Consider the following 21,139-nt stretch of genomic DNA (forward strand, 5'->3'; position numbering starts at 1 on the left):
CCGCCTGTGCTGATATGTTTCTGTCACTGCTGATCAGAGATGGAGCTGAAAATTACCCACAACTGCAGAGTACTTCAGGGTTTATTACAAAAACTAGTTGCTGTATTTTAGCATATGTCGAATCTTTTATCTGATATTTCCTTGGTATTGTTTCTATCCTTGGATCGGGAAAACGTGGCTTACTGCTATTGACAGATTGACAGACTGATACTAAAATTCCATTATGATGTGTGAGGGTTTAAAAAAGGACCCAAATTCAGAATCCGGAGGACAAAGACAGGATGACAGCTAAATACAAAAGACACTTACAAAAGTAACTTAACTTCCACAGCATGTCTTTGTCCTCCCCTCACAAAAACTGGTCACGACAGATGGACGTCCCTCCCCCTGCCAGGTTCTGCTGGAGATTTCTTCCTGTTAAAAGGGAGTTTTTCCTTCCCATTGTCGCCAAAGCACTTCATCAAACGGGTTTTTCACTGTTTTCTTTGTATTATTGTAGGGCCTTTACTTTACAACATACAGCATCTTGAGGCAACTGCTACTGTGATTTGGCACTATATATAAAAAAAATTACTGAATACACGAACAACTGATTAGTGACTTTTAAATTTGTGGATATCCTGTGTTCATGTGGTGTATGGGTTACTGTTTACAGTATTATTACAGCACGAGAGCTTGACTGAATGTGTACTGTGTACGTGAACCTTTGAAGAATACCTTGAAGAGCCAGTTAATGATTGTACAGTTAGGGCTGGGCAATATGGCCTAAAATTCATATCGCGATATAATTTCAAGCATGTGCGGTAACGATATATATCGCGATATATTCTTTTCTTCTGTATAACGTATTTTCAACACTACAAGGCACACTTAAAATTCTTTAATTTTCTCAAAAATAGAGAGTGTGCCTTATGTATGAATTCTGGTTGTGCTTACTGACCTCGAACCCGATTTGGGCGTGCAGAAATCTGTTAAAAAATGTTTTAGTACAACTTTGGTAAGCCGCACTGCTTGATGGATTGTCAGAGCATTACGGCTGCCATGGTGAGGAGCTTCGCGGAGTAATCTGGGTCCAAAATTCCGTCCCTTCAGGTCCCAAAGTCAAACTCTTTTACTGAGAGTAAAAAACGGTCTAAATTCTTTAATCTTTAATAAAATCATCAGCGTTGCTGCTTTACCAGGTGTAACAATTAAGTTTAACATCCAGGCATCCATGAAAACAGAATTTATTAAATTTAATGGAGTTAGAAGTTAGCAGGAAGTTAGCTCGCTAGTTTCCACCTAAACATGACATACTATGTTCTGACTGAGAGATTTTTGAAACTAATTAAAACGTACAGCTCTGCTACCACTTCCAACATAAATGAAGAGAGAAAACTAAACAGCAGTGGCATTTGCAGGGTTACTGAAGTTGGACTACCTAATGTTGTGCTACATGATTGCTAGCGAAACAGCTATGTTAGCATAACATTGGCACAGTGAAGCTGGAGGATGAATGCCAACTTTTTTTCCACTCGAAAAAAGTCATTAATGAATCAATGTTATGGAAGTGGAGGAAGCGCAGTTTTTGGCTTTCCCCACATTTCAAAAGTGCTTCATCTCTTTGCTATGACTGTCGGCATATTTTGCAGATGCTGCCGGTGGCACGGTGGTTAGCACTGTTGCCGCACAGCAAGAAGGTCCTGAGTTCAATTCCAACATCAGGCCGGGGTCTTTCTGTGTGGAGTTTGCATGTTCTCCCTGTGTTTGTGTGGGTTCCCTCCGGGTACTCCGGCTTCCTCCCACCGTCCAAAGACATGCAGCTTGTGGGGATAGGGTAATTGCATAATCCAAATTGTCACAATGTGCGAATGAATGTGAGTGCGAATGGTTGTCTGTCCCTGTGTGTTGGCCCTGCGACAGACTGGCGACCTGTCCAGGGTGTACCCCGCCTCTCGCCCTATGACAGCTGGGATAGGCTCCAGCGCCCCCCGCAACCCTGAAAAGGACAAGCGGAAGCGAATGGATGGATGGATGGATGGATAATGGCTGTAAGCCGCTGCGATGCTTTCGACCAAAACAGGCACAGCTTGATGACATCATCAACATACGCTATCACGATAGAGCGGTATAGTCAAAATCTCTATCGTTGGCCAAATTTATATCGTTTCTATCGTATATCGTTTCTATCGCCCACCCTTATGTTCAGTCACTTTTTTCTTTTAGCCAGTTCATAACCAAATACTGGTTCGACTTTGTCAGACAACTAAAAATAGCGTTCACACAATATAGTAATGCAACATTTGCTAGAAAACATACAACAATATCTTATGAGGACTTCTAAGACTAAAATTTAAAAAAAGAACCCATAATTTCTTTTTTAGCGTCATTTAGCATTGCAACAATCTGAACAGCATTGGTCATGCTTAACTGTCTAGCAAGAGCCAAAAAAATAAGAAACAACGAAGACAAAATACACAGTACCAACCTGGATGTAAATAAGAAAGACATGCATGATGAAGAGACCTCAAACAGACGAAGTTTGGGAAATGTCAGACTTGAACTACTGCGGTCTAACACCTTGATAATGTCAGATGTCAGGTTTTGTTGACATTTGTACAGTTGTGATGATATATGCCACTAGCTTTAGGCTGTCCCCCTGCCTCTAAGGGTTTGTTGATTGAATCCCCATCAAAGTGGTCCTCCAAGGGTAGCAGAATACAGATCCATGGCATTTAGTGACAGGGTGCAAAAATGCGTCAATTCATGGAAGCAAGTGATTGTTGTGGGGCTGGGATTGTGTCTTGGGGTCTTTGTTGTGTTTTTCAAGTTGTTCCTCCTTTCTGTTATGTGGGAGATGCAGTTGAATTTCAATGTCCAGGTGTGAGGGAACATAAGATCCAAATTAAGGCCAGGACATGAGGTTTTTCAGAACATTTCATTGTTTCCCTTCCCTGATTGTTGCAACAATCCAAACAGCACAAAATCCAGTGAATGAAAAACTATATAACAGTGACAAAAAATGAATGGCTGCTCATTCACAGATTTGCTCTTTGCATATTCGTCTCTGAATGAGAGAAAATCTGGGATCAGGTCTGAAATATCGTTCATGAGAAATATGAACAACTGAGTGGAGGGGGCAGGGTTAAATTGGCAGACCCACACTGTGTGATTCTTCCATGCAGTCAGCATTCGTAGAGCCAACCTGTTATCTCCTGGACATCAGATGAATGAACGGCATCTCTGCACATGGAGCTGCTGGACAGGAGATGTGAGCCCCTTAATAAAACAAGAATGAGCAGAGACTTGTGGGGAGGGGGAGGAAAGCCAAGTGTTTGAGCCTGAATGGGTTGGGGGAGGGGCCGTCAGACTGTTTACTGTCTGTTTGCGGTAATACTATCACATAAATGCAGTGAGTGTGGGCTTAATTCAAAGATACAACACCAGACTGACCTACATTTATTCACTGGCGCTGTAAAGCCCTGGCTTTGTAATAGATTTCATTCATACCAGTTAATTAACTAGTATGTGTGACTGATATCATAAAATTCTATATGTGGGAAAATGACAAAGCTGTTGACATGTCCAGAGCAGCGTGTATAGCTTTCTGCTAAAAGTTTGATTTATGAAAGTAATTCTTCTCTTTGAAAGAATCCAAAAATGTCAATACCTTAATGGATATCAATGAAATAAAACAGTGAAACAAAATAGAAACAATGGAAGGATATTAACTCCTTTGCAACCTCCTAACAACTAAAGAAAAAAGATCAGATTTCTTTTTTTTTTTTTTAATATTGTGTTGATTTTATTCTGTAGATATTAATGTCTACAACTATATGTATAGCATTGTAGCCTCGTCTCGGAACAGAGGACGCCATCATCTACCTGCTCAATCGTGTCTACACCCATCTGGACCAGCCGGCGAGCACTGTGAGGGTCATGTTTTTTGACTTTTCCAGTGCTTTCAACACCATCAGGCCGACCCTCCTGGGTGATAAGTTAGCAGCGATGCAGGTGGATGCTTCTCTGGTGTCCTGGATTGTTGATTACCTGACAGGAAGACCACAATATGTACGTCTCCCACAGTGTGTGTCTGACAAGGTGATTAGCAACACAGGGGCACCACAGGGAACTGTCCTCTCCCCCTTCCTCTTCACCCTCTACACCACAGACTTCAGCCACTGCACAGAGACCTGCCATCTTCAGAAGTTTTCTGATGACTCTGCGGTGGTTGGATGCATCAGCAGGGATGATGAGACAGAGTACCGGGCTGTGGTCGACTCCTTTGTCACGTGGTGTGAGCAGAATCATCTGCAGCTCAACGTGGCAAAGACCAAGGAACTGATCGTGGACTTCAGGAAGACCAGGAAACACTTGACCCCTGTTTCAATCCAGGGGGTCAGTGTTGACATTGTGGAGGACTATAAATACCTTGGAGTACACATTGACAATAAACTGGACTGGGCTAAAAACACCACAGCACTTTACAGGAAGGGCCAGAGTCGTCTCTATTTTTTGAGGCGACTGAGGTCCTTCAACATCTGCCAGAAAATGCTGAGGATTTTCTATGAGTCTGTTGTGGCCAGTGCGATCCTCTATGCTGTTGCATGCTGGGGGAGCAGGCTGAGGGTCGCAGATGCCAACAGACTTAATAAACTGATCCGTAAGGCCAGCAATGTTGTGGGGATGGAGCTGGACTCCCTCAAGGTGGTGGCGGAGAGGCGGATGCTGTCCAAGATAAAGACAATGTTGGATAACACCTCCCACCCACTCCATGACATGCTGGTCAGTCACAGGAGCTCGTTCAGTGAGAGACTGAGATTACCGAAAAGCACCACTGAACGACACAGGAAATCATTCCTGCCTGTGGCCATCTCCCTGTACAACGCATCCACTTAACACACTGTTTGCTGCTACAGCTACACATGTTTCTTTTCCAAATATTTATTTATAAGTGACTTATGTATGTATGTATGTATATATATGTATATATTGTACTATTCTTAGTTAGCATATTGTCTGTCTTGTCTTAATGTTGGTTTAAAATGGAGCACTGTAACAAAAAATAATTTCCCCCAGGGATCAATAAAGTATTCTGATTCTGATTCTGATTGTACTTCATCTGACATGTCAGTGAGAAGAAAAAAAATGGTGTCTGCTGCTGCAGTGAAGAATGATCTAACAGGAGCACAATGGAGGGGAGGGATGGTGAAGGAATACGTTATTGATCCGAATGATCTTGTTACACACTAAGTGAAAGGTTTCATGAATTTTAATACAAATAAGAAGACAGAAAGGCAGCAAATCATTTATCTGTCTGAGGCCATGCTATTTTCTGCAAAAGATGACTGAAAGAGGAGCAGATCTTTTCATCTTTGTTGACAAAGGCTGCATTTTGGACCTTTATCTTAGCAAAGTGCTGGTGCTCAGTAGTGCCTTACAGAGCTACTAGTGTGACATTGGGCAAGTGATACTCAGCTTACGGGCCTATCAACCTAGTCAGGTCTGTCACGGGGGACAACTGTCCAGCTATTCATTGAAATATGGTTTGAAGATGTTACACCTATATGTACCATCATATAAATGCTTTCCAGGGCAACAAAGTTAGCATTTTGCAAGTTAAATTTTTGCAGTTTTTATCATGTGGGCTTGGTGTCAGTCTTTGTAAATGAATTTAGTTAGTTATTAAGTTATGACTCTTACTCTTTTCATTATGGGGGAAAAGCTGAGTATTCCTGCTGAGTAGATTTGAGTCAGATTTACAATTTCTGTCAATTTGTAACCGAAATACACATTAATTTAAACAGATATTCTAACATTAGACGTTATTCCTATATTACTACCAGTCTGCTTTCACAATTCTAGTGTCTTTATATTCAGTCTGTCTATGAAGCCAGATCTTTATTACCAGGTCAAATGTTCCTTTGCAATAGTTATAATAAACCGTCAGCTAAAAAAATAACTGTAACTGCTCTCATAACATGAAATATGAAGCTAAGTAGAAACTGCCTGCTTTTCTTGAGAACCACATCTGCATTTGGGGAGCCTCTTTCTTTTGCTAACAGCCCAGAAAAGCTGTTGAGGAGACTCGTTATAAATGGGATCCACTGTGAGGCATGAATATAGAGGAAATCAAAGCTTCTGCTACAACACAAATCTATCTATGTCACTTTAGACTGAGAGTGGTAGCTTTGCTCATTACACTGCTCCCTAGCTGGGCCCTGTAAAGTGATAAGAGTGAGCTGGACAGCTTTATTCAGTCGCACAAAATCAGTTTTCTAAGCAAATCCTTTGTTTTATTTTATATGGGTTTATTCAATGTTGAACACGAGAACAGCTCACTCTGTTTTTAGCGCAGTCAAGTGAAAATAATGTTCTGTATCTGCATAAAGAGGTAACACTTTGCTTCCAGTGAGACAGACAAAGGGTGTTGGATATAGAACTAGGGCCATCAATTATTTAAGCAGCTCTCAAGCAACTGGACTGAATTCAAGGGGGCGTTCCCACAATGGAAGAAGCCATCTGATATTCAGCTGCACTTGATTTCTTTCCATCTCTGACACCTCCATTTACTCTCTCTGCCAGCCGCCCCAACCACACACACATTTAGATAAGGATGAATGCTCCTTTCTTCATCCCAGCTCTCCGTCTTTCAGTTATGCGCCTTATTTTGTCTTTTGTTGTCCCTTTTTTGTCCCCTGCATCTTCTTTTATTCTCTCTGCATTTCCTTCTTTTTAGCTCGCACTGTTTCCCTTCATACACATGTCTTTCACAGAGACAGGCTGCCCACTGTATGCGCTCAAACACAGCTAAACCCGAGAACATGACGGAGAATGCAGGTGAAACAGAATAAGAGCTTATCTTGTTTGCACAGCAATGGATCTGCAAGAATTGGTTTTATGGAGTGTGGTTTCCATTCAAGACTCACACCATTGAATAACCTGACTCATCTCATCATCAGTCATCCTGTCCAGTTTCCATAGCCTCATTGGCTATTTGCACATTGTGAGTTATTCATACAAAATTCCCACAATGTGGTGCACTTATGTCAGCAGCACCTTCAAAAAAACACCTTCAAGTCATCTCATTCTTGTACAAATTAGTTAGCCCCAAGCCCCTGCAATACCATGTTTGTATATCCATGGCAATCTGGTTTAGATACTAACCTAAGTGATTCAGGCGCTAACTGGGCAGATGTGTGGATGAAAACTTGTTTGGTTTACATATGGTGTTAAACTGTATTCTGTAACCTGTAACATTAAGTGTTTTGTGCATGCCCAAATATTAGCCCTTTATGTAGGTGATGTTTGCTGAAAGATAAAGAAGAATAAATATTATTTCCACTGTGTTGTTTTGCTCCTGATGGATCGTTGCCCTACATTCTCTTAATTTTCTCTTAGAAGCACGTTTAACAAAATATTACCAACACTAAGGTTTTATAGGATAGTACACCTGATGTTGTTGGATTTCAACTCTTGGACAAAACATGTCATTTTACTGTGTCAACTTGGGTCTAGAAATTGTAATTGTAATTTTTTTAATCATTAGGGAACATGAACATGATGCTGCAATACAAAAAATGGACTGATAGGAGAGGCAGGCTAATTTTCTAATTTATAAACAAACATCAGTTAGTTGAGTAGTAATAACCAGACAACCGTGATAACAGGTCCCAGCAGACTCACTGAGAGAGCAAGCATCTAGTAACCAAAAGAATGCAGTGTAAGCACAGGTTTCATTCAATTCAAAAGTAGCATGGTAACTTGAATCAACAAGAGGCAGCTGCACATGAAACTGAGACACAAACGCACACAGCACCAGCTGTTGTAACCACTTCTGGACACCATGATTTGCAAAGGCAACAACCGTCTAATCCAGATGGGCTCTTGTACCAAAATTTGGCACCAATCGATTTAGTGTGAATCTGTCCTCTGTACTAATTCAGTTAATTCCCTAAAAAGTACTAGATTCTGTCCCAAGCCCTAGCAGTATGACCTGAAGTATGTACAGAAGCAGACAGAACAATATATATCTGCCTGCATGTTAATGACGTTAATGTTACTGTGCTTTGTTCATAAAACTTGCAGAACAACTTTTTCCCCTTTTACATGCCTTGCCATAGTATATGTATTGTATATGTATTACTGCTGAGAAAAGATATACAACTGATCTTGCACTCACAGCTATGTTCACACAATCACTTACACACAATAATATATATTCACTCACATGCACCAAGCCAGAATGCAATCAACCAATTAGGAAATACTAACTATTAGGCACATCTCAGATGTGTACTATTGATCAGATAAGGACTCAGAAACAACATTAGTTTTGTAACTGAGCCTTTAAAAGCCAAAAGGAAAGAAAAGAAAAGACCCACTTTTAACACTCCATTTATGAATAACATTCAGATCCACGATAGCACTAAAAATATCCATTAAACATTCTAAAAGCATAATTTAAAATGTAGTTTCTACCAATGCTAAATACTAAAAGTTTTAGCAGGTCCTAAAATAATTCTGTTTGCAAAGTTTGGACAGATCGTTAGCAAATCTGACCCAACATGAATAACAGACTGAAAATAACTATGACTTGAACTTTATAACGTCACCTATTTTGTTCAGATTATGGCTTTTTAAGCAACGACAACAAATGTTCATCACAATCTAAAGTTCCCACATTTATCCATGGCATTTGAAGGTTGGAAAAGCTCTAATCTCAGCGAGCATCACTGAAGCACAACCAGCTTTAATCTATTTAGAGTGTGACATTTTCACTCTCATTTGCTATTTACAAATGAGAGCTGTTAGCATGTGCTGAGCTTATGGATTTCTAGATACACAAAGGACCCCGAGAGTCGGCATTTTTAGCATGGGAAGCAAGGCGCTGCAAATGCTTGGAACAGAGACGCAAATAGAGCGAGTGTTGCTGAGTAAATATGTGCTGCTGAGATTAGAACTGTTTATATTTACTCTGACTTTTTTTTGAAACTGTCATTAAGACACTAACATTTAAATACTTAATCTTTAACTCTGGTAATTTATTTATACACTGGATACATTCATTAGCAAATATCAGCCTGCAGAGTAATAATGAGTGCTGACAGGAACATCAGCTGTAGCTACCTCCTGTGGTGCATTGTTCAATGCCAGAGCTGAAACAGGTAGTCTTTTAAAACAGGAACTGTTTTACTATATGCTTGTGTTTCAGGTGGCAACAGATGTTCCAAAGACAATTTTGTAGCATTACCATTTAAATGGGCCATGCAACTATATTTAACAAAATCCTGCCAGAGAAGAATGAGCCCTGCATCTGTATTCCTTAAAAGATTAAAGTGCAAGACTCTTTGTACCATTGTTAAAATAATTGTCAGAACAATTATTGGCTAATTTCTTTCAATCTTTTAACTATTTTGCGTGAATTGTCTGTATTTAACACACTTTACATATTAAACTCATGAAATACATTACCGAATGCATATTTTGTATTACTACTGCGTATCTTCAGCACACTATTTACAATTACTTTCCCCAGCAGTTGGAAACAATTTCCACTTTAATGACAGAAGTCAGATACACTGAAAGGAAAAAGGACCAGTGGTCCAGTGAACGCAAAAATCATAAAGCATTAACAATGTGCCAGAGATTGTGCTGATGAGCAGAATCTCCTTCATGGACTGTAAAGGGCATTGGGCAATGTGCTTATATCGACCTAGGATCCTGGGATTAAAAAGAAGGTTGGCTTGAGGAAACTCCTACAGAGCACCACAATGAGATCTGCTGCAATGACATTTCTCCTAAAATCCTAATACAGAAGACAATAGAGACAGAGGCTGAAGGCTCTCTGATTGCTGGCTGTTACATCTAAATCTATTCTCATAAATGTATAAATCTGGGAGTTGCTAAACCTGATTTTTCTGGATTTTTTTCACTGCAGCACCACTCAAGACAGCTGGTGCATTTTTTAAAAGAAATTCTAATTGTTGTCCATCACTGACAAACAACCGTGCTTCAGTTACATGACTTTATCCATTGCTAGACTGTATCAAAGACATATTATTGTGTAAAGACACAATAATATGTGTATTTTTTACAAATGGAGCTGCCTGCTTCAGCACATTTGTATTAACAGTGTGATCACAAGAATGTTTTGCAGTCAAAGATTATAAATGGTTAAACATATCTGCAAACATACCAGATTACATAAAAAGCTAAAAATATATTTATATAAATTCAAAAGAAAAGATGATTTACATGTATGAATACATGTACCCATACTTGCTTATCCTAATACAAGCAGGATGTTTAACAGCAGTCTGCCAAGTTGAAACAGGTGTATGACCTTCCCTGGAGAAACTCTGACTCAGGTAAGAGGAAAACACTGTGGTAATTAGGAACCAGGATACAGAATAGTAATAAGGCATTTCCCTTGCTGTAGGGCCCAACAGTCTAAATCCAATGAACATTGTTATTATTAACAAACTGTCCAATTTCACTTTAGATCTCCTGTGGATGGGCCAACAGAGGGCGGATGTTTGGCCACGACTGATTTGCACTCTCCAATACACTGTTTTCAGAGATCAATGCAACATGCAGGTATTTGTGTAATCGTTAATACTGTTTGCCCAGCAGATCAATGGACGCTGAACGTCCAGCTTGTCTTAGCTGACAAACTGGCCTAGAGGAGCATTAGACTCCTAATGGTCAGTTACTTTAATCCTTTAAGTATTAAAAGAAAATTCCATTATGAAAGAATGTTACCAATTTAAAATGTGCCACAATGGACATGCAAAGAAGAGTAGAATAGTGAATAGTGTGGCTGTCTCATAAAATCTTTCCAACTGGTAAACGTCTGGACGGACAGACAACTCAAAATATTGGCAGTTTGTTAATCACACCCCAGCTAATTTTGGTGACAGTGGCAACAATAATGTAAGTCATATTGCTGATGCCAGGGAAGCTCGTTCTGGCCAGTGCACTAGCTGAACTCGTGTTCAGCTAGTGTTACGCATACACTAAGCACAGGAGGACCGACTCTGATCCACTGTAGTGAAAATATAGGCTAAAAAATATACACTTAAATCAGCTTCACGCAAACTTGTGAAATGCAGACCAGTATCAAAGTATATTGTAAGGCAGACCTTACAATTATATATAGAGAGAAAAACCCATAAATTATATGACCCTCTATGAGCAAGCACTTTGGTGACGGTGGGAAGGAAAAACTCCCTTTTAACAGGAAGAAATCTCCAGCAGAACCAGGCTCAGGGAAGGGCAGCCATCTGCCGCGACCGTTAGGGATGAGAGAAGGAAGACAGGACTTTTAACTATGAATCCTCTATGTCACAGGTGTCGAACTCCAGGCCTCGGGCCCGGTGTCCTGCAGGTTTTAGATGTGTCCTTGATCCAACACAGCTGATTTAAATGGCTTAATGACCTCCTCAGCATGTCTTGAAGTTCTCCAGAAGCCTGGTAATGAACTAATCATGTGATTCAGGTGTGTTGACCCTGGGTGTTATCTAAAACCTGCAGGACACTGCCCCTCGAGGCCTGGAGTTCATGCTAGGTGTTCAATAACTCACATTTATTACACAAAAAGGGTGCAGAAATTCTCTGACAAAAAAATAAAGTTCTCATGCAATCAATAAAAAATCTGAAATGGACTTTATGGTTTCAGAATGTAAAATATAATTATAAATATAATATAGAACAAAACCATTTAGATAAGCAAAGGGAAAATGTAGCATTACTGATGCAACATTTACAAAAAGCTCAGCAAGGCCAATATAACACAAAGCTAGATTTTATATTGAAAGGTGTTACAGGTTCAGGCTGTAGCACAACACTTTTCTTAAAAACATGGGCTGACATCTCCTCTCTGCCTATTCCCTCAAGAATTTTTCTCTATCTTTATCACTTTCTTTTAACCTCTGACCACAAACATCTATGTCTTTGTGACTGCTCCATAAGCTGCTTTTGACCTAATCTACATCACCTTCTTTTGGTCTGGATTTTCTTATACATTACATACACAATCATACTCACACTAACAAACAAAAAAAGCTCAGTCTTTGAAGCATGCGTCATCCTGATTGAACCACAGCGCCGATTACACATCAAGCGTCAAAACAAATCCTCCTGACGGGATGTTGTTTCACTGTCCCTGAAAAAATGTCATTTCAAAAGCAGAGATATAACACCATTTTGTAAAAGCTGCATTTATTTCAAAATAAAGCCCCCCCCCCCATTTTGAATTTGAATACATGGGAACAAATGACTGAAAACTGCAAAAGTACAATCAATTTGAGGATTTCAACTACAGCGCCTGAAGTCCAAAGCTTTTCACAGAAACGCACGATCAACTTAAATGTGTAAACAAACTCGAGAAGTGCAGGCATGTTAATTGGAAACTGCCTCATTGAAGATGACCTGAGGCAAAGTTAAAAATCTGCAAAGACTCCTTTGGATGTTAAAGTATGGTCCCATTCAAAGTATAATGTAATTGAAGACAGTCTTTTTAGCTTTTGTTTTTCCAGACAAAAGCCAAAAAGTGTTGTTTAATAAACAATAGATTTTGTCCATTTTGAATAGATTTTGTTGAAGCAAGTCAAAATAGTACTCTTGTATGGCCCCCACATCCTTGTATGCATGCCTGACAATGTTAGGGCATGCTTCCAGTGAGACGATAGATTGTGTTCTGGGGGATCCAGATACGGACTAGGGCATTCCTGAGCCCCTGGACAATCTGAGGTGCAACCTGGCGATGTTGGATGAACCCAAACATAATGTCCCAGAGGGGTTGTATTGGCATTAGGTCAGGTAAGTGTGGAGGTCAGTCAGTGGTATCAGTTCCTTCATCCTCCAAGAACTGCCTGCATACTCTCATCATATGAAGCCAGATATTCTTGTTCACCAGGAAGAACCCAGAACCAGCATAGGGTTTGACAATGGGTCCAAGGCCTTCATCCTGATACCTAATGGCAGTTTGGGTGCTGTTGCTGAACCTGTAGAGGTCTGTGTGTCTCTCCGTGTATATGCCTCCTTAAACCATCACTGACCCACCACCCAACCGGTCATGCTGAACAATGTTACTAGAGGATGTTGGGCCCTCAGGCCACCTTCGTGAACTCTGTTTCTGATTGTTTGGTCAGAGACATTCATGCTAGGGGCCTGCTGGAGGTCATTTTGTAGGGCTCTGGCAGTGCTCATCCTGTTCCGAAGCAGATACTGGCCCTATAGGTCGTTGGTCATTACATATTGATACAAGTATTATTACTTGATGTTGTAGCCAACTCTTAAAAGTCATAAGAAATGCTGTAGAATGATCCCTGAGCTCAAGACAAAAAAATAAACAATTCCTAAAACACACAACCACATGGGGATCCTCCCTACAAAGTTCTTACAAAACTATTAATCCTTGTTTGAATCACAGTGCAACTTTACTGGTCCTTAAGTGTTACGCAAGGAGACTTAATCATCTGAATACATATGCCACGATTAGAGGACAGCACACGAACTCTCCCTGAACCAACACAGTTGATGTGAATCAAACAGTTAAACTTTCACTTTGGAGCTAACTTTGTATTTCATCAAAACTATCCCAGCTGTCAAGTCATGAATTAGCATATGCATGCTACATCATCTTAATCATAGATGAGTGATACAGATCCCATCATTTACAGACAACTGCCACACCTATGGAGGCTTACACTGGAAAATGTAAAGTAGCAGAATGAAGAGTGACATATGTGTTCAGTAAACTGAGGAGAAACCGAGAGATGGCAAGAACAGAAAGAGAGAAATCGCACGCTTGACTATCTTCACATTGGTCTTAAGGGAGCTGAGCTACATCCTTCCCGGAATGTCCTATCCGGCGAAGGCTAATGAACACCTTTTCCCAGTCATTCAGTGCATACATCATTTCAAAACTGGACATCATGGGAGACAAAACTTTAACAGTTGCTCTTTTCCCCCCTCAGGGTTCTAAATGGGTGCACTTAGTGATTTGCTGCTGCAAAATGCTCCAGCTAGAACTGATTCAGAACTAAAAATTACACACTAAATGTACCTACACTGGCAGATGTTGTACAAGTCACCCTTCACATATTTTTTCTTCATCTACAGGCTTTCCTTGCAGATAGCAGCACAAAATCTATTCAAATTCAAACACTGTAACACTAGATTTAAAAACTGTATTATTTTAAGCAATTTCTTTACATCGAAAGGTATAACAGGGATCACAACATAAAGTCAAAACATAAGCAGCTTTCCAGCCAGTGTGGATTTCAATGTCAGACTATTGCAGCAGCCTTATGTCAAGTTCTGCATGTGTCACCTGAACCTTGCAACACTCACCATCCTTGCGGTGGTAGGTGATCTCCACTTTGCGCTCCTCGGACCCCAGCAGTGCCTGGGCCACCTGGGCCACAGCGTGCCGACTGGTGAACTGGCCATGCAAGAAGTCACAAGTGCATGGCTTCTGCATTACATCTGGCCTGGAAAAGCCCGTCATCTCGCAGAAACCATCATTACAGTAGATAATAGCGCAGTTCTGCACCCGGGCATTGGCTATGATGAATTTCTTATCTGTGACGAGGCAGAGAAGAAATTGGGGGAGAAAGAGTGTTACCGTGTTTATAGATGTAATTTTAAACTATTTGCACATAAATAAGAATATGAAAAAGTATAACAAATGTTTTATTTAACTAATACAAGTAGGTGTATTGGTTTGTATGGGATTATCCAGAATTACAGTCCTGAATGCTACTCAGCTGACTGAATAAAATTATGAAACTTCACATGTAGGTGGGATTGCTCTAGACAATAAGCATGTTCAGTAAATCCTTAGTAGGCTTAAATACTCCACTTTCTATTAACGAGGTGGCGTTAAATTTGACATTTTTTTAAAACAACAATGTGGAGACAACTGATGCACATTTTTGAGTTGTAAAAACCAGATTTGAGGCATAACTGAAACCCATTTTTAAAAGCGTAATTAGCTAAATTCATATATGGGGGATATAATCTGTAATTAATTACGTTAATCCTTTAATCCGTGTATATCACATGCAGCATTTTAAACTACATTTCCCACCGGAGCAGGAGAAAAGGAGAAGGACACCAGAACTAAACAAACCTGGTGCGCGATCACACAGTATGGTAATTGACTCATAATGACTTTCATGGATTTCTGGCATTAACATCACAGGGTTAGCCATCCAAAGCCTTGCTGGTGTATAAAAGAAGGCCTATTCCTAACAATAACTGATCTCGAGGAGCAGCGGGACAGACACAAAAGACAAGCAGCACAGCACAGTGCACCCACACAGTACCTGACACCCAGGAAATCTACTTACTTTGTCCTTCGAATTTCCGAATAATTACTCCCAAAAATGTGTTTTGTGGCGCAACATGACCCCTCCGGACAGGCATGGTTCCCCTTCCAAAAATAATAATAATAATGATGGAAGAAAAAAAATCTTTGTCTGTCCAAGTAAGAGCACACCGGTCCCCACAAAAATGTCTTCCGTAAAGTTATATAGCGGATGTCAACCGAAGCCAGAGGGGCTCCCCGTATTCTTTGTCACCAGTCAGTCATCCTCGTAAAAAAAAAAAAAAAAAAGCCCCAACAAACCGCTTTCCGGTTTTCTTACCCAAGCCCCAATGTTTCCCTTATTTCAACTCCGACGTGTCCCCCGTTGAGCGCATCGCAGAGGCTTCTCTGCGCTCCTCGCCGACGTGAAGCTAGAAAGAAAGAAAGAATCGGCAAACCGCAGTTTAAACATTTCACCGTCACTCCTCGAAAGCACTGCGCGCTTTTTGTGTCTGCGCGTGAGCAGAAGGCGCGCGTGCGTGCGTGCGAGCGAGCGAGCAGGGGTCTATTGTTGTGAAGGGAAGACGGATGGTCTCTGAGGCCAATGGCTGAGAGGCGTAGCACCGACACTGCGAAGGGAGAACCCACAAGGATGCGCAGACAAAGCAGCAAACGTAGAGATGTTAGAGGCGAGGCGGAGAAGTAACGGATTACTGTAACACCTTCCAGTGTGGTTAGACGCATCATTTCACGAGTAGGCTTTAGTTAAGTTAGCACAGAGTAAACACAGCTCGTACTTTTAGCTGATACACGCCTAAAGGCGAATTATTATCGACATTTTCAATATTCAGTTTTCCTTTTTATCTGTCTTATCGCAGCTGCTACATTTATTGTAGACTTTATGAGCGCAAGCTAGCTTAACTTTGCCTGCTTGAATAAAAAAACAAACCAACGGAATTTTACTGAAAGGACTTATCTTATTTTGGTTTGCAACATGACATCGAGTGAGGAAATACGTTTTGACATAGAATCATTATTTTTCTTTGTTACTTTTTCTGAGTCGCAAGCCCGACAGCGGCAGTGGGAGGCTGAGACCAGGGCAGGCGTATTTTATTCAAAGAGAGCGCTTGGCCACCACATCTCTCCCCTTTCCGCTTTTCCTGTAAAACACCGTTTGCATCCAAAATGGAGCAAGGATCCGCTGTCACTGCCTCGGCCAGGCGCTGGCCATGGTGCTGCTGTTGCGGCGTCTCACATTTCCGCCCGCTGCTGGTTTCAGTAACTTTTTTTGAATGAAAAGATTCAGCCTTTGTTGCTGCCTTGTAACGAACGTAATACACTGTGTAAAAAATAACAAAAAAAAAAAAAAAAAAACAATAAAAAAGATAATATTTCCCATTCAAGCAGTCTACACTTAGTTGCTGTAAACTCTCCTTAGAATGCAACAGCTTACTTGAGGTCAAATAATTACTCTCTCTTCCAAAATTGTGCTTTCTGGCAGAGATTTAATAGTATATTCTGCACATTAGCAGTACTTTCATATGACTGAATGTTTTATTATTGAACTATTATTTGTTTACCATTAACAGCATTTTTCTAGCTTGTTGGGTGGTGTTTTTTTATTTATTTAAAAAAAAGCAACTTATCTTTTCAATGCCATTTTCACATTCAAATACACAAAGAAGATAACAAATAACAGTAGACTGAAATAAAAAAAAAACCCACATAAATTAGAGTGACTTTAGCTAGCATTTCATGTTATTTACATGCAAATTAGGGCTCAGGTGATAGAACGGGCCATTTAGTAATCTACTAATACTTCTAATGAAGGTCAGCAGTTTGATCCCTAGCTCTTCCAGTCTGCAGGCTTCCAGTGTTCCTAAATTGCACCCAGTGTATCCATTATAATCGTCTGGGCGTATAGTGAAAAAGCAATTAAAGGCATGGAATTAAAGTGCTGCATGAATTTGTGTGGTATGAGTGGATGAATGTGACATGTAGTGTTTAAAGTGCTTTGTAGTGCTCAGTAAAAATAGTTAAGAGCCATTTAAATAGTAATCTATCACATATGAACTGGTAACATGTTTATATCAGTTGTTCTATAAATGACATTTATTAGGTCATATATGTGCAATCTTAATCTACAAACCCATAGCTATAAAATTAAAGTAGCATTTATTGTATAAATGTGCTTTCAACCACAATTATCTATATTTCTTTTGGAGAATTTGCACTAGATCTCCTACTGATCATTTAATGAACTACACCAACATGAGCTAGCAGGTTATCTATACCGGGTGTCTTAAAATGCTCTTGTTTCCTTTTATTATCTTTTCCCCCTTGGTCCACTTTCCTTGCAGATTCAATTTATTCACTATGTCTCCTTCAGTGTTCCACTCAGACACGCACAGGCAAATAAGCACTCCCATACTCTAGTGGAACATCTGTCCTGCTCCATCTGCTCCATTGAGAAAATGATTGACAATTCAACAGACATGGTGGGGAGGGGAGTTGCAGAGACTGCAGACTATGTTGCTTTTGCAGTCTTTTATTTCTCTCTTATTCCGCTACTCCTCCCTCAGTCTGTGTCTGTTACAGAGCGAGTAAAACTCTCCCTTCACTGAAACAGTGAAGGCAAGGCCTACCCCTGCCATAGTCACAATCCCATCCATCCATCCGCTTATCCTTTTCAGGGTCGCGGGGGGCGCTGGAGCCTATCCCAGTTGTCATAGGGCGAGAGGCGGGGTACACCCTGGACAGGTCGCCAGTCTGTCGCAGGGCCAACACACAGGGACAGACAACCATTCGCACTCACATTCATTCGCACATTGTGACAATTTGGATTATGCAATTAACCTATCCCCACAAGCTGCATGTCTTTGGACGGTGGGAGGAAGCCGGAGTACCCGGAAGGAACCCACGCAAACACAGGGAGAACATGCAAACTCCACACAGAAAGACCCCGGCCTGATGTTGGAATTGAACTCAGGACCTTCTTGCTGTGCGGCAACAGTGCTAACCACCGTGCCACCGTGCTGCCCACACAATCCCATTTAAAGAAAATGCAGTGTTTGTTAGTTTGTATTCCAGCTCTTAACGTGCTCAATGAAATGACAAAACAAAATTTACATAAAAATCTGAGGGCCTTTTTTATTCGTGTTTCCTTCTAGATGGTCCCTTTAGGTGTTGTCACAGTAGATTATCTGCCTCCATCTCACTCTGTCCCAGGAACATCATGCAATCAAAAAATCAAAAATAGGTATTCCCCAACAAATTGTGTGGGGTTTCTGAAAGTTGCTAAGAGTTACTGTGATTTCCAATTCATACAGGTCTAGTGACTGGTCAGTGTACCCCTGGTAATGGCATAGGGAAAGGTCTTGTATCTGTTTAAAAAAAAAAAAGATGTGCATAACATTTTTAATCAATTTCAATCATTTTATCGTAAAATGAATTGAATTAAAAGTTTAAAATTGAAAATGAGATTATGATGGCTGCTGATACTGGTGTTTGCTCTTTAATGGCATTAGCTCAGCTTTTAAAACAGTGGATCAGAGATAGGCTACAGCATTTAGTTTTTCCATCAGAAGATTATTGCCTACCACTTGGAGAGTAGCTGGTGAGTTTCTGCAGACAAGTTAGCATCTTCATGAAAGTTACAGATGACTGCAACAAATCTTCTAGCACAAGGAGGTTTTTGGCACAACACCACAACTGTGGGGCTCTGGCCCTGTGTGAGTGAAACCTTACATAGGTGAAAGGGTGGACTGCTACTTTATCAGTTAATACTAGCAAGCTTGGTTAGCATGCTGCTTTCATAAATTGTGGTTGCAATGCAGACACAACAACTCAGCCATTTAGTGCTAAATAACTGAGTAATAACATGGGGACATTTGACTCAAACATTTAACACAAACGTTTTGAATAGTCGCTACCACACAATAAGCAAGCTTCAGGGATCACCCGAAATCTTGTAAAGCATCGTGTAAACCTTGCTTTACAAGGAAGGATCCAGGCCTAACTACGTGCTTTATCAAAAGGGAATGTTTTAAGCCTGATCTTGAAAGTAGAGATGGTGTTTGCTTCCAGAATACAAACTGGAAGCAGATTCTATTATTTTGTGGGGATTTCAGCCTGCATTGTCTGCAGTGGGTGTTGACCTCATTCTAGGCCAGGGGTGTCCAACTCCAGGCCTCAAGGGCTCGAGGGTGTCCCCCAGGTTTTAGATGTGTCCTTGATCCAACACAGCTGATTTAAATGGCTAAATTATCTCCTCAACATGTCTTGAAGTTCTCCAGAGGCCTGGTAATGAACTAATCATTTGATTCAGGTGTGTTGACCCAGGGTGAGATCTAAAACCTGCAGGACACCGGCACTTGAGGCCTGGAGTGGGACACTCCTGTTCTAGGCAATGATTTTGCATGCAGTTGTCTTTGGGCAAACGTGTCATCATCAAACGTGGTCGCTTTTCAGCTCAGATCAGGTAGAAAATGTAGTCTGTCCTTACACTTAACTGGCCTGTGCTGTTACTCAGGCTATTGAAATTAGAGAATTTCAATTGGCATTTCATTCAATGAGTTCGAGTATGACCAGTACTCTTTCCTCTAGTGAGGAGCTCGAACAAGGAGTAAGACAATTCTCTACTCATACACAAAAAGATGTGAGTGGGGAGACTTTAACTTAGGCTTGACTCCATTAACAACAAACATCCACCCTCTTGAGCCTCCCAGAGCATGAGAAGATAATGAATTCCCATCTATAGACAAACTTTTTCATCAATAGAAAAAATTATTTTCCCCTTCACTGTTAGAAGTAAATTATTTTAAAGCAGCTTTGTCATGGAAAAATTAGGGATGCTGTCCACCTTTAAATAGCCCCCTTTCACTTTATGTGACACCAGATTGAAAGGTTAGGGTCTACACGGGGTTTATTTTCCATCTTTTGTGAGTCTAAGAAAGCTGACATGGGTTAATTACATGGACCACCAAGAAATTGGCAGTAATTTCCCCTGATGGTTGTAAAAGATCTCTATTACTATGAGATGGGGTTTTTAAAACCTCATCCCATAAGCTCTAGCTGCTGTAGCTGGTTCAGCAGTTATTAAATTAACCCAGAGCATCCTAATCCACTCAGTGTATGAACATTTATTTGTAAAGTATGCCACTCTACTTTGTCTTGATCCTTCTATTGGATATTGTTACACAACAAGAAGAAGCAACACGTTTTGGGTTCTACACGTTCTTTATTACATTACATTCTTCTTCCTCTTCTTCTTTCAGCAGTCCCCTTTAAGAGGGTTCCCACATTGGATCTTCCTCCATCTCCACCCTATTTCTTGCAACCTATTCTGTCACCCCAACCCTTTGCATGTCCTTCTTCACTACTACTCTAACCTGGCAGCTCCACAGTCAGCATCCTTTGCATAATATATCCACTATTCCTCCCCTAACAACAAGAAGAAAATAAGCTGTTCAGAAATCTAAAAAATGAGATGCACATGTGTTAACAAGAATATCTGCTATGGGTTTTTTGAAACATCAATCTGATGTTAGGGGGACTTGGGGGACTAAACTACAATAATTCAAAAACTGGACACAATTTGACATTTCCAAGTTTAAAAACGTTGTTGTCAAGCTAAACAAAGACCTATTTTGATAATAGATGATATTATTAATGTTAAATCAATGCCACTGATGAGGATATAATTGGGACAGTCCTATTTGTGTTTTCTTCTGTGAGAAAAAACATTCTTCTTTGTGTTAATCTCCCATCAAAACTTGCATCAAAATATAGCCTCCTACTGCCGCCACTGGAGCTTAGGCCTGACTATCAGCTCAGTTGGCCCAT

At 40.5% G+C, this 21,139-nt stretch overlaps 1 protein-coding gene across 6 annotated transcripts in view; it reads right to left on the bottom strand.

Annotated features, from left to right (window-relative positions):
- LOC101482208 (potassium channel, voltage gated eag related subfamily H, member 7) overlaps positions 1 to 15,919 on the bottom strand; it is a 76,086-nt gene extending 60,167 nt beyond the window's left edge. For all 6 annotated transcript variants that reach the window (XM_076880508.1, XM_076880507.1, XM_004570423.3 and 3 more), the window contains exons 1-2: positions 15,339 to 15,919; positions 14,338 to 14,568 (exon numbers count right to left, since the gene is read on the bottom strand). In XM_076880508.1, coding sequence (XP_076736623.1) covers positions 14,338 to 14,568; positions 15,339 to 15,414 — 307 coding nt within the window. In that variant the 5' untranslated portion in view covers positions 15,415 to 15,919. The remainder of the gene's footprint in view (positions 1 to 14,337; positions 14,569 to 15,338) is intronic.
- Positions 15,920 to 21,139: the final 5,220 nt, after the last annotated feature.

The sequence above is a fragment of the Maylandia zebra genome, linkage group LG23 (assembly GCF_041146795.1).
Source record: "Maylandia zebra isolate NMK-2024a linkage group LG23, Mzebra_GT3a, whole genome shotgun sequence".
Taxonomy (NCBI): domain Eukaryota; kingdom Metazoa; phylum Chordata; class Actinopteri; order Cichliformes; family Cichlidae; genus Maylandia; species Maylandia zebra.